The sequence below is a fragment of the Cetorhinus maximus genome, chromosome 24 (genome assembly GCF_964194155.1).
Source record: "Cetorhinus maximus chromosome 24, sCetMax3.hap1.1, whole genome shotgun sequence".
Classification (NCBI taxonomy): Eukaryota; Metazoa; Chordata; class Chondrichthyes; order Lamniformes; family Cetorhinidae; genus Cetorhinus; species Cetorhinus maximus.
Window position 1 is genome coordinate 44,725,487 of NC_135902.1, and position 16,276 is coordinate 44,741,762.

Sequence of the window (16,276 nt, forward strand, 5' to 3'; positions counted from 1 at the left end):
GGTGGTGCATCTGTGGTGTGCGAGCTGAAGGTTCATTGGATTAAAGCCTCCCGGGTGTCATTGCCTCCCTGGAGTATGCCTGGGTCAATTTCTACCCCCTCAGCATTTCCCTGTGCATGCTTATCCTTGGACTCACTGCTGGACTCATCGTGTGCAGTCGTAACCACAATGTCAATGTCTTCATTCGTCCACGGTATCCCCCCTTTCCAACGCAAGATTGTGGAGAGCGCAGCATGCAACCAGTATCACCAAGACACGATCTGGGGGGTACTGGAGTGGGCCTCCTGAGCAGTCCAGGCATCGGAAGAGCATCTTGAGAAGACCGATGGTTGTCTCCACCTCAGCACTTGTAGAGGCGTGGCACCTATTGTACTGCTGCTCAGCTTCTATTTTTGGATGGTAGAGAGGCGTCATGAGCCACCTTCTGAGGGGATCGCCCTTGTCACCCAGTAGCCATCCATCAAGCCGGGCTGGAGCACTGAAGAGCCCTGGCAACTGGGAGTGTCTGAGGATGTAGGCATCGTGGGAGCTGCCTGGGCACCTTGTACAGATTTAAAAAATCAGCATCCTATGATCACACACTATCTGCACGTTCATGGAGTGGAAGCCCTTCCTGTTGACAAAGGCACCGGGCTCACCTGCTGGCGCCTTGATGGCCACATGTGTGCAGTCCATTGCACCTTGGACGTGGTGGAAGCTAGCAATGGCCGCGAAACCTCTGGCTTGCTGTGTCTGACTTGCCTGGTCCCAACGGTAGTGTATGAAGGTCAATGCATGCCTGAACAGAGCATCTGTAACCTACTTGACATAAGTGTGGACAGCTGATTGGCAGACACTGCAAAGATCACCCACCGACCCCTGGAAGGAGCCAGAGATATTGAAGTTGAGGACAGTTGTGACCTTTAGAGCCACTGGCATGAGGTGTCCACCCACACAGTTAGCGGAGATCTCAGGCCCTAACATCTGACAGATATAGTTGACTGTCTCCCTTGAGAGATGGAGCCTCCTTCGGCACTGCACCTCAGACATATTAAGGTAGCTGCTTTGCTGCCTGTATACCCTGGCAGCAGGATAGTGGCGTCTTCTGCAGCCTCTTCCACCTTGGACCACCTCTTAGCCCTGCGCTCCTTGTGCCTGCGCCTGTCCTCCCAAAGGTGGCTCCATGGAGGCTGAATGTGCACTCTTGGCCTCCTCCCCCTTCTAGCCTTCCCTTCCTCCTCAGAGGAGCAGCCTCCACTGGACAGTTCAGCTCCCATTCCCAGGCTAAGGGAAGGCTTCCTGAAACCTGCAGGCCCAGAAAAGATTACTCACTGCAGTGTGCTGACCTGAAGGTTAAGAATCCAGAAAAAACAGCTGGTACGCGTTTTGAAGCACTGCAGATCACACAGGCAAGTTTCAAAAACTTTTATAAATAAATACTTGACTGTGCACATTCGCGACCCCAGTGAGCCCTCTTCTCCCACTCATGGATGAGGTTAATACAAATGTGTCCTACCTGCCTGCCCGTGGAGCCTGCGCACCGACCCAAAGATTGCACGGACGCCGAAAAATCTGCATCGATTGGTGCCTCAAGAGCCTTAAGTGGCCCGTTAATTCATGGAGGGTGCGCGTCGGACTCATCGCGTGCCCGCCCAGTGAAATATCGCGATGGCGTGCGCTGACATCAGGACACTCGCCCGATGTCAGAGTGCGTCATTTTACGTGTGGATGTTCAGGGCCTGCCCCCGCACGCCAAACGGAATATTCTGCCCTTAAATGCATTCCAGGTTTCAACTGGCATTAGCTGAGGCCTTTCAATTTCATAAAGTGAGGAATTTCCTGTGGAAATCTAGGAATTCCTCCCAACATCCTTGATGAAGATCTAAATGAGGAGGGATCCCAGCAGTGCAAGCATCCAGCCTCTAATCCTGCCTACATCCTGCATATAAATTTGACTTATGCCATGTTGAGACCCGGGAATTTTGAGGACAGTAAGCTAAGCCATATAAGAAGATCCCAAATTCAATTCCCAAGCAATGCTGTTCAGTGATATCAGCTGATCTATCCATATGCAACTGTGGTGATATATCCTCTGTGCCCTTGGCTAAGGAGAGGAAAGATCCTCCTGGGCTCCCATTTCTTTTTTGCAGTCAGTAAGCCTGCTGGAAAAAGTGTGTTGCAAGGACAAGATCAGCTATGGTGTCTCTCATGAGCCAATAGTGTGACATATGAAGAATGGCCCTTTGGGTGAGGTAGATGAGGCAACCTGAAGCTGGAAGAGTATTTCAATGGAGTAAATGATTTGAGGAATGGAGAGGAAATTGATTTTTAAAAGGGAGATAAATGTGATTTTAATAAGTGTGCAGAAAATAGGAATTGATTGTTTACTCTCTTTCATTGTTTTTAACAGGTCAATTTTGTGATGTCAGAAGAAACAACTCTTGCAGATTTACTGAGTCTGCAATTACATAACTTTGAAGATGAAGTTCGCAATATTGTGGATAAATCTGTGAAAGAGTCTGGAATGGAGAAGGTACTGGATTCATTCGCAAGTTTGAAAAATAATGAGACAAACTTCTGAATGCTTCGAAGTTTCAACTTTTAGCGGCATACTAGCAACACAGCAAAGGATAGATTTTAGAAATTTGCACTCTCATAAGACAGACAATCCAATGGGATTTGGTCACCTCTGTCTGTGAATTCTTGAAATTTGTATGTGGCATGAGAAGTTTTGTGTTGGGAATGCAGATTTATACCTTAAATATTGCTTAAGGATAGATGTCTCTTAATTGCTTGATCTGGATGTGTCCATTTTCTGTGCCCTAATGTTCAAAGGCCAGCAGTGGGGGACCTGGAGGAAGCAGTAAACAAAACTTACATTACCATTTTACTGGCAGTGGAAAATCTACACGATGTTGTGGGCAGCCCTCAAGGAGTATTCCAACAAAGTTCCACACTGATTTTGTAGGACTCTATAGTAGAAGCTGGGCAGCTTTTTTTTCTGTATTAGCATACTCTGGGAACCCTTTCTGCTCTGCAGAGGGTCCTGGTGCAAGACCACCATGGGCACAAATAGAAAATAAGGAAGGAGACCAGGACAGCTTCACCCACTTTTATTACCATGCCACTACTTGGCCTGTATCAACTGAAGTTATTACATGCATATATTTGAAGTAAAACCGAACATCAAAAATACAAATGAAAAGAATCAGTTGATTAAATTGTACAAAACAAATGTTTAATTCTGTATTTTACAGGTGTTGGGTCAGTTGGAGAACATTTGGAGCACCATGGAATTTGAACATGAAATTCACAGTAGGACAGGAATTATGTTGCTGAAAGGAAGTGATGAACTAGTAGAGACATTGGAGGATAATCAAGTTCAGTTGCAGAACCTGATATCTTCTAAATATATTGCATATTTCCTCAAAGAGGTTTCCAGCTGGCAGCAAAAGTTGTCCACTGCAGATTCTGTAATTTCCATCTGGTTTGAGGTACAAAGAACTTGGGTTCACCTTGAGAGCATTTTTATAGGTTCTGAAGACATCCGTACCCAGTTGCCTGATGATACCAAGCGTTTTGAGGCCATTGATGTTGACTTTAAGGTATGTAGTTTTCATAGTTAAAATATAAAAATAGTCATTCTTTATTTAGAACAGGCAATATTCTAAACAGATAATATTCAAGTGTGATTTCCATTTTGAAAGGCCATTATGCAGCTCCTAGCTCAACTGCCACCCAATTTTGAAAAGCAGGTGATTGGCCAAGGAAGCTTGAGGCAGGAGGGGTGGTAGGGAGGAGATCTTCGACCATCCTTTAGATGCACAATCATGCTTGGTGCAATTTTCAGACTGACCTACAAATGGACACATAGCATGCACTCTACTTGTTTGGGGCCAGGGGCTGTTTAAATATGCAAATCAAGATTTTACAGTTGCAATTTTGAAGTAAAAATAGGCTGATCATGTGCCATGCTACAAAAGGGTGCAAAACTGCTTTCTTATTTTTCTTATATTATGACCCTTTCTGTTTATGCACACCCACAACATCTTGATATCAGTTCCTCCTCAAAGGTCACACTGAAGTGAAGAGACAGGTGAAAGCTGCAAAGATGCAAGTAGAAAAAAGAAGGGAGGGATTTTCAATGCAGGGAGCTAAATGTATTTAAGCATTAATGGATTATCCAAAACAAGTATTTTTCAAATAAACTTTGGAAACTTTAACTTAGCTTTAAGGATCTACTATCAGCAAACCAGGCCAGTAATTCAACCATTTCATACATGCAAAGTGAGTGATGGGAGTCAACTTGTCTAAACTGTGATGAGGCATGGGAGTTAATTAATATTAACACTCCTTCCAGAATGGCCTTCCTGTATCTGGCATTGTTGGTTGCTATGCTCAACAACTGTGTCTGAAATCCCAAATATATTTGCCCACAGCAAAGCCCTATGCAACTAGAAGAAACCTCACAAATTTTGGCTAATTGTGTTTTGTTCTTGCCAGTATTGTTATTGATGTTTTAACTTCAGTTTTTTTGATCCTATCTAAAGCTATCCTTTCTCTTAGTTAACAAAGGTGAAACTCCATTTTTCATACAACAATTTGTTTTTTAAAAAAATGCAGATATACTATTTTTATGTCTTGGGTAAATGAGTTAATTGGCCAACCGAACTCTAACAGCACACCTTCCTATGTTCTCATTAGTTGCTGCTTGCAATCAATAACAGGGGGAGACTGATGTAAGAATAAACAGTGATGGTTTATTGAGACATAGGGCAGAGCACCAGATCATACGTGCTCACTCAGAAACCTCCAGAACAAGACTAACAGTACCCAGTTGCCCATGCTGTACAGTGATTCGTCAGTGCAGTCACATGATCAGTACTCTTGCATTCTCTTAAAGGGACAGGGTACCCCACTTTACCACAGCTATATTCTGAAATATAGTGCCAATTTTCAGCTCTGTTTTGGGCTTTAAGTATTGTAGAAAGCCATGGTTGCTGCTTGCATTGCTTGTCTCCTACTGCACTTTATATTCGTCATGGAATTCTGGTCTCCATTTGTTGGGAAAATTTGAACAGGGTAAAATTTGATAAAAGGAATCACAAGAAATAAAAGTAACGTAGTCACTTCCCCAATGTGCATTGCCAATCAAAATATATTTTAAACATGTAAAAACAATGGGCGGAATTTTCCGAGCTTGCTGGCAGCGGGCGTGATAGGTGGTGTGCGTGGAAAATATGGCAGGACCCACTTCACGACAGCGTGAAGGCCAGTCGTGATCTTCCACTCAGCCTGCTGATGGTGGGCCGCGTTTTCTGCCATCGGTCGGCTGGGAGCTAATTGTAATACATTAGCATATAATTAAAAGGCCATCCTGCCAGGCTGTTGGAAACCCGCTGTATCATCTGTCCACATCGGTGGGAAAGCACGCCGACGTGTTTCACAATAGCACGCAGGCGACGTGCACTTGGCGGCCTCAACTTTGGGGGAACTGAGGTGAGTGAGCAGTAGCATTCTCCATGGCTCGCCTGTTGTTTACAGGCTTCAGGGGTGCCAGGGGGTAGGAGAAACTGATGCCTGGCCCCGTAGGCGAATGCTGAGGGGTGAGGGGTGTCTGGGGGCAAGTACTGGCCAGCCTTGGTGGTGACTGCTGAGGGGTTGGGGGGGGTGTCTGGGGGCAAGTGGTACCCAGCTTCAGATGTGAGTGCTGAAGGTAGAGGGGGATCTGGGGGCAAGTACCGGTTGGCCTCGGAGGTGACTGCTGACAGTGAGGGGGCGGTTAAGTGCTGCATCCAGTGCACAGGCGATCGAGGTGGAGGGGTAGGGTAAGCGAGGGAAATGGCTATGCATTAGGGACACATGTATAAACTGACCATGCCTCTGCAACTAAGACAGATCAGGCGTAGCCACAGTGATATGATTGGGGTCAGGCTCCTAGCCTGCTCGTCCATGTAAGCATCACGGTGGCACCAAAGGACCACCAAGCGCTCCATACCTTACCCCGCACCCCCCTCACCCTCCCACAGACTTCGAGTCCTCCACCACTTTATTGGACCATGGAGCAGTTAGACTGCACACGTTGTACAATCTCCTCGCCAACGCTGGCCTTGTAGCAGTCACTGCTGGAGGCTCTCACAGCCCCTTGCAATCTCAGCATCCTGGTTTGGACCAGTGTCCCTCATGTCGCAGGGTGACAGGGCAGCCATGCAGTGCACTCATCTCTGGCCATCCAAGGGGTGATCAGCACTCTCTGAGAAGTGTTAAGGGGTGGTCACACAGGGCGAGGAAAGGTACTAAGCACAGTCATGATAACCACATCTCTCTCTCTTTCATGCTGCAGGAGGGCCACGTCAGGATCTTGGATCCTGGTGACCCAGCTATATGCCTGATGGCCTACAGAGACCATAGAAGACGGAGGAGAGCACAATTGAGGCATCTAGCCGTGCAAAGGCAGGAGCAGCAACCTGCTGAAGAAGGAGCAGCAGGGGCTCCCACACATGCTGCCCATGAGCGAGAGCAAGCCGTGGCTGGTTGGCGCCTAGCGACACCCAGGGTCTATAGACGCTGCCTGCCATTCCTGCAGATGACTGAAACCCAGTGTCGCTGACGACTGTGCAGGTCTAGGGACCTGGTGGCTCACATCTGCCACTTACTGCAGGACTTGGCGCCAAGGGGACATGGAGGGCATCCACTGCCAGTGGCTGTGAAGGTGACTGTGGTGCTCAATTTCTATGCCAGTGGCTCCTTTCAGGGCTCCACAGGTGACCTCTGTGGGATTTCACAACCCGCCACCCACAAATGCAACCATGAGGTCACCGATGCCATCTTCTCCATGGCACACAACTTTGTGCATTTCGCCCAGGATCAGGACAGCCAGGATGTAAGGGCCATTGGATTCACCCTGATCTCGGGATTCCCACAGGCTTGACCGCACTCAGTAGACTTCATCAACCGCAAGGGCTTCCACTCACTGAATGTGCAGCTGGTATGCGACCACAGTTTCCAGGGAGTGTGCACGATGCCTACACCCTGAGTCACTCGCAGATCCCTGCAGTTTTCCAGGGTCCACAGAGGCTGCAGGGTTGGCTCTTTGGGGACATGGGCTACCCGCAGAGGCCGTAGCTGATGACACCCATGCGGCGGCCTCAGACTGCAGCAGAGTGATGCTATAATGAGGCTCATGCAGCAGCTTGCAACTTGGTGGCGCAGACCATTGGGATGCAGAAGATGCCATTTCAGTGCCTGGACCGGTCTGGTGGAGCCTGCAATACAGTCCGCAAAGGATGTCACACATCATCATCGTCTGCTGCGCCCTTTACAACCTGACGCAATGGGATGAGGAGATGGCTGAGGAGGAGATGGAGGAGCTGCATGTCTCCTCCGATGAGGAAGACACTGACTGGGATGAGGGTGAGAGGGTCCTCGGTGGCGACGACGACAGGGATGAGGCTCTCGCACTGGCTAGACGAGGCAGGTGCTCTTGGGAGGTCCTCATAGCTGCCGGATTTGTGGAGGATGATGAGGACATGCAGTGAGGTGTCCCCATAGATCCTCATATCGCCATTGTGAACGTTTGATTCCACTTTAGCTTATCTCAGTGCCAGTACCCTCTGTGAGATTGCTCCTGTCATGGAGATGCAGTGCAGGCCCTACTAATTGTTTGATCACAGGAGGAGGATGACAACATGCAGTGAGGACACACCATAGATCTTCACATGGCCTCCAAGAATGTCTGACTCCTGTCTGGCTGAGGGCAGCTCACTTGTGCTCCATGATCAGGGCCATCTCAGAGACACAGCCATGAAACTTTAGACACATCTGATGCTGTGTCCACCTTCAGCACCTCAGCCCTTCAGGAGCTGGTGCACAGCATCACTGGTCGCAGATGCTGGTGTGATGTGGGCCAGCCCCACCTTAAAGGTGCTGAAAGCACACAGAGTATGAGAGAACTCTGTGGCGCCTGCCCACTACATTCTGGCAGCAATGACCACACTGCCGAGGTGCAGGCATCAGTAATGTTTCCAGGGAGTGTGAAGCTGGACCATTACTGTGGTCTGAAGGCTGCACAGAGCGCAAGGAAGAGACCCTGGACTGAGACACCTACCTTTTATCTTATGCAGAAAGGTTTCATATCTGAGTGACAAGAACATTGCTCATCAGAACAAGGAGCCATAGGCAGGGAGACATTCTTAGGAATTTATTGATAATAGTGAACATTATGTACAAGTGATTAATACCTGTGCCCAGGCTGTGCAACTAATTCTCCTTAACTTTCGTAACCCTGCTGCTATGTCTTGGTGCTCCCCGGACATCCACAGCAGAGGTGGAGGCAGCCTGCTGACTGTGACGCCCTGTCTGTGATGACTTTGGCGGATGTCCTCTGGAGGGCTGAGACTTGGAGGGCCTTGGCCTGTTTTCAGGGTCCTGCCGTGTGGCAGTGGCACCCTTTTTGGCCTGTGAAGCTGGATCTGCAGAGGTCACAGGAGGAGGGGAGTCAGATGGGCCAGTCACTCCCAGAGTCACCTGGGTGGATGGCCCCGGAGCGTGCACCTGCTGATCCTCCTCCCTATGGGTGCCCGAAGGCTCCTGTCTGACTCCATGAGCAGAAGGGGTAGCTGGAGTGAGATGGAGCTGCCGAGCACCCCTCTTGCATACACACTGTTGGAGGCCAACCATGGCATCAGTGATGGGGTTAAGCCCGTGCAACAGTGGAGTGACCTCCTGGACCAAGGTCTCCAAGGCGGCCGCCATCCTGCCAGTGTTGACCTCAATGCATTGCAATGCCGGCACTATCACCTCAGCCTGAAGACGGACGGACTCCTCCACCGTGCCTTGCAATCTGAGAAGTGCAACGCACATTCCTTCCTGATGTTCCCGAGTTTGCCTTTGCAGCTTTAGCAACTGTGCCATGACTGAGTCCAGAGGCTTATCATCTGACTCGGACTCAGCAACCTTCTGGCCTCCAGCAGTCCTCCGAATGCCAGGGACCTGGGAAGTCCCTGCCTCCACCTACTTGCATCAGAAAGTGTGATGTGCTCACCAGATTGTGGTCCCAAGGCTATGCTTAAGCTAGGTCCCACCGAGATGTGTGTCTCTGCGCTGGTGGAAGGTGTGGGTGAGCGCTGTGGCGGGACTTCAGGGAGGATGCCTTTAGATTCCTCTCCAGAGGTTTCTTCGGAGCTTGCTTGGAGGCTTTGGGGTGTAGACGCTGTTGGCTGCTTCCCAGATGCCCCTGCGAAAGCAAGGGGAGATAATTAGTTCATGGCAGTGGCCTGTGAAAGAGGACACATCAGTGATGGCATGGTTGTCTGTTGGATGTTGCACTGCTGGATCCTAACTTGGTAGAACAGCGCCGACCTCATCATCAACACAGAACCAGTCCCAGCCATTGCCGGCCAGCTGGATGGCTCTGTTTTCAAATTCTGTCAGAACTTTGAATTCCAGCATCCCTCCACCTGTTTGCTACCTTTCCCTCCTGCTGTGAGCCAGTTTGTCTTGCATGGATAGAGACGGGGAGAGTGTATCAGGACGCCTGCTGGGCCAGATGATAATTATGCCTGGCCTGTGTGGGTGGCAATGGTCCCATGGACGGGATAAGGACAATGATGATGTGTGTGAAAAAGCGAATGGTGATGTCTTTTGCACTGGCAGTGAGTGAGGTGCTTGTGTGTGTGTGATGGGTTTGTGAGTGTGTGAGTTGGGGGTGATGAAAAGAGTGATTTACTGGTGGAATGGAGGAGATCATTCATCCTTTTGTGGCACTGGGTGGCTGTCCTCTTCTGAAGTGCGCTGGTGCTGACAACCGCTGCCACCGCCTTCCAAGCCGGGTTGGTGACATTGCTACCTATCTTGCAGCCAGAGCGGGAGTAGAGCACATCCCGGTGGGCCTCCACGGCATCCAGTAGTTGCTCGAGGGACCCGTCATTGAAGCAGGAGGCTGCAGCCTTTTTGCCTTTGCAGGCCATGTCTCCCAGGCAGCGGTGGTGAGCTGGTGGTGATGAGTGCTTTGCTGTTGACTGCCTTTTAAAGATGGTGGCTGGCGTGATGCAACAGTGGGGTGATGGTGAGAGGGAGATTGAGAGCACACCCGCCATGGAAACGGCACGTTTCATGGGAGTGAATATATAATGAGAAGGGCTCGGGAAGATATGATGTGAAAACCCGTCATTTTCATCGGCGGGTAGGACTCGATTCTACCTGTCTACCACCGCAGTTAGTGCAATTCTGGGAAAATTCCACCCAATAGGTGGAAAGGTTTTTATAAAAGTAGAGTTATTCAAAAGGTTTTTCTAACCTTAGGAACAGTATACTTCCTTAGAGGGAGTGCAACAAAGGTTCGCTGAACTAGTGCCTAGGATGAGTGGATTGTCCTATGAGAGGAGATTAAGTAGACCCTCCTATATTGCCTGGAGTTTAAGAGAGTAAGAAGTGATCTAACTGAAACATATAATTTTTTAATGGGCTTGACAAGGCAAATGCTGAGAATATGTTTCCACTGGCTGTGGCATTCAGAACACAGTGGTCTGGATTTTACACTCTACTGCTGGCGGGCTTGAATATGGGGGGCTCATAAAATCCAGTTGCTGGCCTTACCTACCTGCCTACCCCCAGCTTGCCTGAAGTGAGGGGAGGAGGTGTTGTGTGGCTGCACCACCCCCCATCCTGCCCACCTTTGGACTTATTAAAACCCTTGAGTGGCCAATTAATGGCCACATAAGAGCTTAATCCTGCCAATGCTGTATTTTACTTGCAGCAGGGAGAGACCTACGCCATGTGAGAAGCCCATCAGCTGTACCTGTGCGGCTGATGTTGGGCAAATAGGGAAGACCTCCTTTCCCCCCAAAACTGTATATCCCCATTAACCCTCTCCCTGATCTCTTGAACCCAGCCCTCCACACCCCTCACTCCTCTCGCTGTGGCCTGCCAGCTTGGCCCTGGCAATACCCCGGCCTTACCTCTGTGTCTGGGCTCCTTTTCCTTGGGACTAACTAATCCCAGCGATGTCCACTGCTCCTGCCTGATGCTGCTGGGACTAGACAGCTGCTGGTCATCCAATTGGTTGACAGCTCTCTAAGGCTGGACTTCCTCCCGAGATAGAGGTCGAAGTCTCACCTTAAAACAATTTGTGCTGCTCCCAGCAGTCAGTTGCTGCAGGGCAGTTGTCGAGATTGTGAGTGAGCTCCCCCTAGCCTAACCTTTGAGCCGGGTGGTGACTGTGGTGCCCTGTTAAATTCAGCCCAGGTTTACAGTTTCAGAATAAAGGGTAGGCCATTTAGGACTGAGATGAGGAGAAATTTCTTCAGTCAAGGGGTTTGAATCTTTGAAACTCTCTACCCCATAGAGCTGTGGATGCTCAGTCATTGAATGTATTCAAAGCAGAGGTTGATATATTTTTGGGGACCAAGCAATGTAAGCTTCTTTGGATAGTGCAGGAAGAAGGAATTGAGGTAGATGATCTTATCGAAAAGCAGGGCAGGCTCATTTGACCAAATGACCACTCAAGCTCCTATTTCTTACGTTATGTTATATTCTTGAAGGAGTCCAAAAAGGGAGCGGGAACTGTGATTCACAATTAACCTGCACCCATTGCTTCCAATGCAGGCAGCATGCAATCTTTGTGCTTTACTTGGCAGTGCTCTTGGTGGTGCCTGTTCATTTCAATGATTACTCCGGGCAGCCAACACTAAGTGCAATGCTATGTGGCTGCATATTTGAACAGGTGCGCAAAATCATGAGAGGCTAGCATAAGTTCAAGCTACCTGCACTATTTAAAGCTAACCTGCACATCTTGAAGAAGAGGTGCATTTTTACAGGGGCACTTACCAGAAGTAATTCTAAGAATGACTTTGACCTGAAAAAGATACAAGAATGTCACAGTATGGTAGACAGCTGCATGATGGATACCCTGCCTGTACAATTTTCACAGGGACTGAAACCATTGAAAATGATGGTCTGCTCATATCTAATCCTGCTTTGCCCATCCCACGTCAGCCTCATTCATTGTTCTGATTTAGATGCAGCAGATGGTTTAAGAATGCACCTTTCGTTTTCCTCCCCTCCTTTCACTGCAACTTAGAAGATAAGAAATAGAAGCAGGAGTGAGCTGTTTGGCAACTTGAGCCTGCTCTGCCATTAAATAAGATCATGACTGATCTGATTGTAGCCTTATCACCACTTCCCCATGCCCCCCCACCACCCTACCCCATAGCCATTGACTTCCTTGCTGATTAAAACTCTGTCTAACTCAGCCTTGAATATATTCAATGACCCATCCTCCACTGCTCTCTGGGTTAGAGAATTCCAAAAGATTAATAATCCTCCGAAAGCAGAAATTCTTCCTCACCTCCATCTTAAATGGGAGAGCCCTTATTTTGTAACTGCTCCCACAGGTCTAGACTCCTTCATGAGGGGAAATATTCTCTCCACATCTACCTTGCCAAGTTCCCTTAGAATCTCAGATGTTTCACCTCTCATTCTTCTAAACTCCAATGAGTAGATTGTCTCCAGGGAGCGGACTCGGAGGGAGGAGCACCGGACCGGTGAGTATAAATCTAGCTTACCTCGGGGATTCGCAGCCTTGTCTCCAGGGAGCAGACTCGGAGGGAGGAGCACCAGAGCAGTGACCTCGGGGCACAGAGTAACTGAACCCAAAACTGAAAAAGTGACGTCACAGGAAAGCTGTGACCTGATTGGTTGGTAGGAAATCTGCACCAAATTTGAAAAAAAAAAACTGCAAAGCTAATTAATAAATTAATTAACTAAGTAGAGATGGCTGGGCAGGTGATGTGCTGTAGCTGTATGATGTGGGAGTTGGCAGATCCCATTGTGAGCCGCAGTGACCACATCTGCAGCAAGTGTTGGTTGCTGGAGGTATTCCGGCTCAGAATTGATGAGCTGGAGTCCGAGCTCCGGATGCTGCAGCACATCCGGGAGGGGGAGAGTTACCTGGACGCTTTGTTTCAGGAGGCGGTCACACCCGGTAGATTAAGTACCTCAAATTCGGTCAGTGGTCAGGGTCAGCAGGGTGTGACTGCAAGTGAGGCAGGTAGAGGGATCCTGTGTCCAGGAACAGAGGAACCTCAGCTCTTGTCCTTGTCCAACAGGTACGAGGTACTTGCTCCCTGTGTGGATGAGGAACAGGGCTGTAGGGAGGATGAGCCAGCTGACCACAGCACCATGGCACAGGAGGCCATTCAAGAGGGGGAAGCAAAAAGACAAGTGGTAGTTGTAGGGGATTCTATAATTAGGGGAATTGATAGCATCCTTTGTAAGCAGGATCGAGAGTCCCGTATGGCATGTTGCCTGCCCGGTGCCAGGGTGAGGGACATCTCTGACCAGTTTGAAAGGATATTGGAGAGGGAGGGGAAGGATCCAGTTGTTGTGGTCCATGTTGGGGCAAATAACATAGGTAAGACTAGGAAAGAGGACCTGTTTGGGGATTATCAGGAACTAGGAATTAAATTAAAGAACAGGTCCTCAAGGGTTATAATCTCCGGATTACTACCCGAGCCACGTGCAAATTGGCATAGGGACGCGAGAATAAGGAAAGTAAACACGTGGCTAAAGGAGTGGTGCGGGAAAGAGGGGTTCCATTTCGTGGGGCACTGGCATCAGTATTGGAACAGGAGGGATCTGTACCGTTGGGACGGTCTCCACCTGAACCGATCTGGGACCAATGTTCTAGCGAAAAGGGTAAATAGGGTGGTCAACAGGACTTCAAATTAGAAAGTGGGGGGGAAGGGAAGGGTAAAACTCCAAGAAGTATGACTAATGGGAAACAAAGCAGCAGGTTAGTATGTGGGGGGGTGGTTTCAACTTCATGGAAAATTATGAAAAAACTGAAAAGAAAGGAGAGCCCAGGAGAGGCTATTAAAGTCTCCAGAACACAAAATAGAACAGAATGTTTGGAAAGGGCCAGGAATCTAACTTCAAGCACATCAGATAAAGGGACGACAATGAGAAGGGGGACGGGAAATACAGGACTGAAAGTGTTGTATCTGAATGCACGCAGTATACGAAATAAGGTAAATGAGCTTGTGGCGCAGATTGAAATTGGCAGGTATGATGTGGGCATCACGGAGACATGGTTGCAGGGGGATCAGGACTGGGAGCTAAATATCCAAGGATATACATCCTATTGAAAAGATAGGCAGGTTGGCAGAGGGGGTGGGGTTGCTTTGTTAGTAAGAAATGAAATTAAATCGATAGCAAGAAACAACGTAGGGTCAGATGATGTAGAATCTGTGTGGGTAGAGTTGAGGAACCGCAAAGGTCAAAAAACCATAATGGGAGTTATGTACAGGCCTCCGAACAGTAGTCAGGATGTGAGGCTCAAGATACACCAGGAGATAGAAAAGGGGTGTAAGAAAGGCAAGGTTACAGTGATCATGGGGGATTTCAATATGCAGGTAGACTGGGAAAATCAGGTTGGTAGTGGATCCCAAGAAAAGGAATTTGTGGAATGTCTACGAGATGGCTTTTTGGAACAGCTTGTGGTGGAGCCCGCTAGGGAACAGGCAATTCTAGATTTAGTGATGTGTAATGAGGCAGATTTGATAAGGGAGCTTAAGGTGAAGGAACCGTTAGGAGGAAGTGACCATAATATATTAGAATTTACCCTGCAATTTGAGAGGAAAAAGCTGGAATCAGATGTAACGGTATTACAGTTTAAAAAAGGCAACTACAGAGGCATGAGGGAGGAGCTGGTCAGAATTGACTGGGAGATGAGCCTAGCAGGAAAGACAGTGGAACAGCAATGGCAGGAGTTTCTGGGAGTAATTTGGGAGACACAGCAAAAATTCATCCCTAGGAAGAAGAAGCATACTAAAGGGAGGATGAGGCAACCATGGCTGACAAGGGAAGTCAGGGACAGCATAAAATCTAAAGAGAAAGCGTACAATGCAGCGAAGAGCAGTGGGGAGCCAGCAAAGACCAACAGAGGACAACTAAATAAGAAATAAGGAGGGAGAAGATTAAATATGAGGGTAAGCTAGCCAGTAATATAAAAGAAGATTGCAAGAGTTTTTTTAGATATATAAAAGGTAAGAAAGAGGCAAAAGTGGACACTGGGCCACTGGAAAATGATGCTGGAGAAGTAGTGGGGAACGAAGAAATGGTGGAGGAACTGAATAGGTACTTTGCGTCAGTCATCACGGTGGAAGACACGAGTGACACCCCCAAAGTTCAAGAGAGTTGGGGGGCAGAGGTGAGTATGGTGGCCATTACCAAGGAGAAGGTGCTAGGAAAACTGAAAGGTCTGAAGGTAGATAAATCACCTGGACCAGATGGATTACACCCCAGAGTTCAGAAGGAGATAGCTGAAGAGATAGTGGAGGCGTTAGTGGTCATCTTTCAGGAATCACTGGAGTCAGGGAGGGTCCCAGAGGACTGGAAAATCGCTAATGTAACCCCCCTGTTTAAGAAGGGAGTGAGGCAAAAGACGGGAAATTACAGGTCGATTAGCCTAACCTCGGTCGTTGGTAAGATTTTAGAGTCCATTATTAAGGATGAGATTTCAGAATACTTGGAAGTGCATGGTAAAATAGGGCAAAGTTAGCATGGTTTCATCAAGGGGAGGTCATGCCTGACAAATCTGTTAGAATTCTTTGAGGAGGTAACGAGTAGGTTAGACAAAGGAGAGCCAATGGATGTTATCTACTTGGACTTCCAGAAGGCCTTTGGCAAGGTGCCGCACAGGAGGCTGCTCAGTAAGATAAGTGTTAGAGGCAAGGTACTAGCATGGATAGAAGATTGGCTGTCTGGCAGGAGGCAGAGAGTGGGGATAAGGGGGTCCTTCTCAGGATGGCGGCCGGTGACTAGTGGAGTTCCGCAGGGGTCAGTGTTGGGACCACAACTTTTCACTTTATACATTAATGATCTAGATGAAGGAACTGAGGGCATTCTGGCTAAGTTTGCAGATGATACAAAGATAGGTGGAGGGACAGGTAGTATTGAGGAGGTGGGGAGGCTGCAGAAGGATTTGGACAGGTTAGGAGAATGGGCAAAGAAGTGGCAGATGGAATACAACGTGGGGAAGTGTGAGGTCATGCACTTTGGTAGGAAGAATAGAGGCATAGACTATTTTCTAAATGGGGAGAGAATTCAGAAATCTAGAGTGCAAAGGGACTTGGGAGTCCTAGTCAGGATTCTCTTAAGGTTAACTTGCAGGTTGAGTCGGTAGTTAGGAAGGCAAATGCAATGTTGGCATTTATTTCGAGAGGACTAGAATATAAAAGCAGGGATGTGCTGCTGAGGCTTTATAAGGCTCTGGTCAGACCACATTTAGAATATTGTG

The 16,276-nt window shown here is 48.4% G+C and overlaps 1 protein-coding gene across 1 annotated transcript in view; it reads left to right on the forward strand.

Moving 5' to 3' along the window:
* Positions 1-16,276, forward strand: part of LOC144699540 (dynein axonemal heavy chain 17-like) — a 785,608-nt gene that overhangs the window by 296,573 nt on the left and 472,759 nt on the right. Inside the window, 2 exon segments of the mRNA XM_078570587.1 lie at positions 2,390-2,512; positions 3,237-3,584. Coding sequence (XP_078426713.1) covers positions 2,390-2,512; positions 3,237-3,584 — 471 coding nt within the window.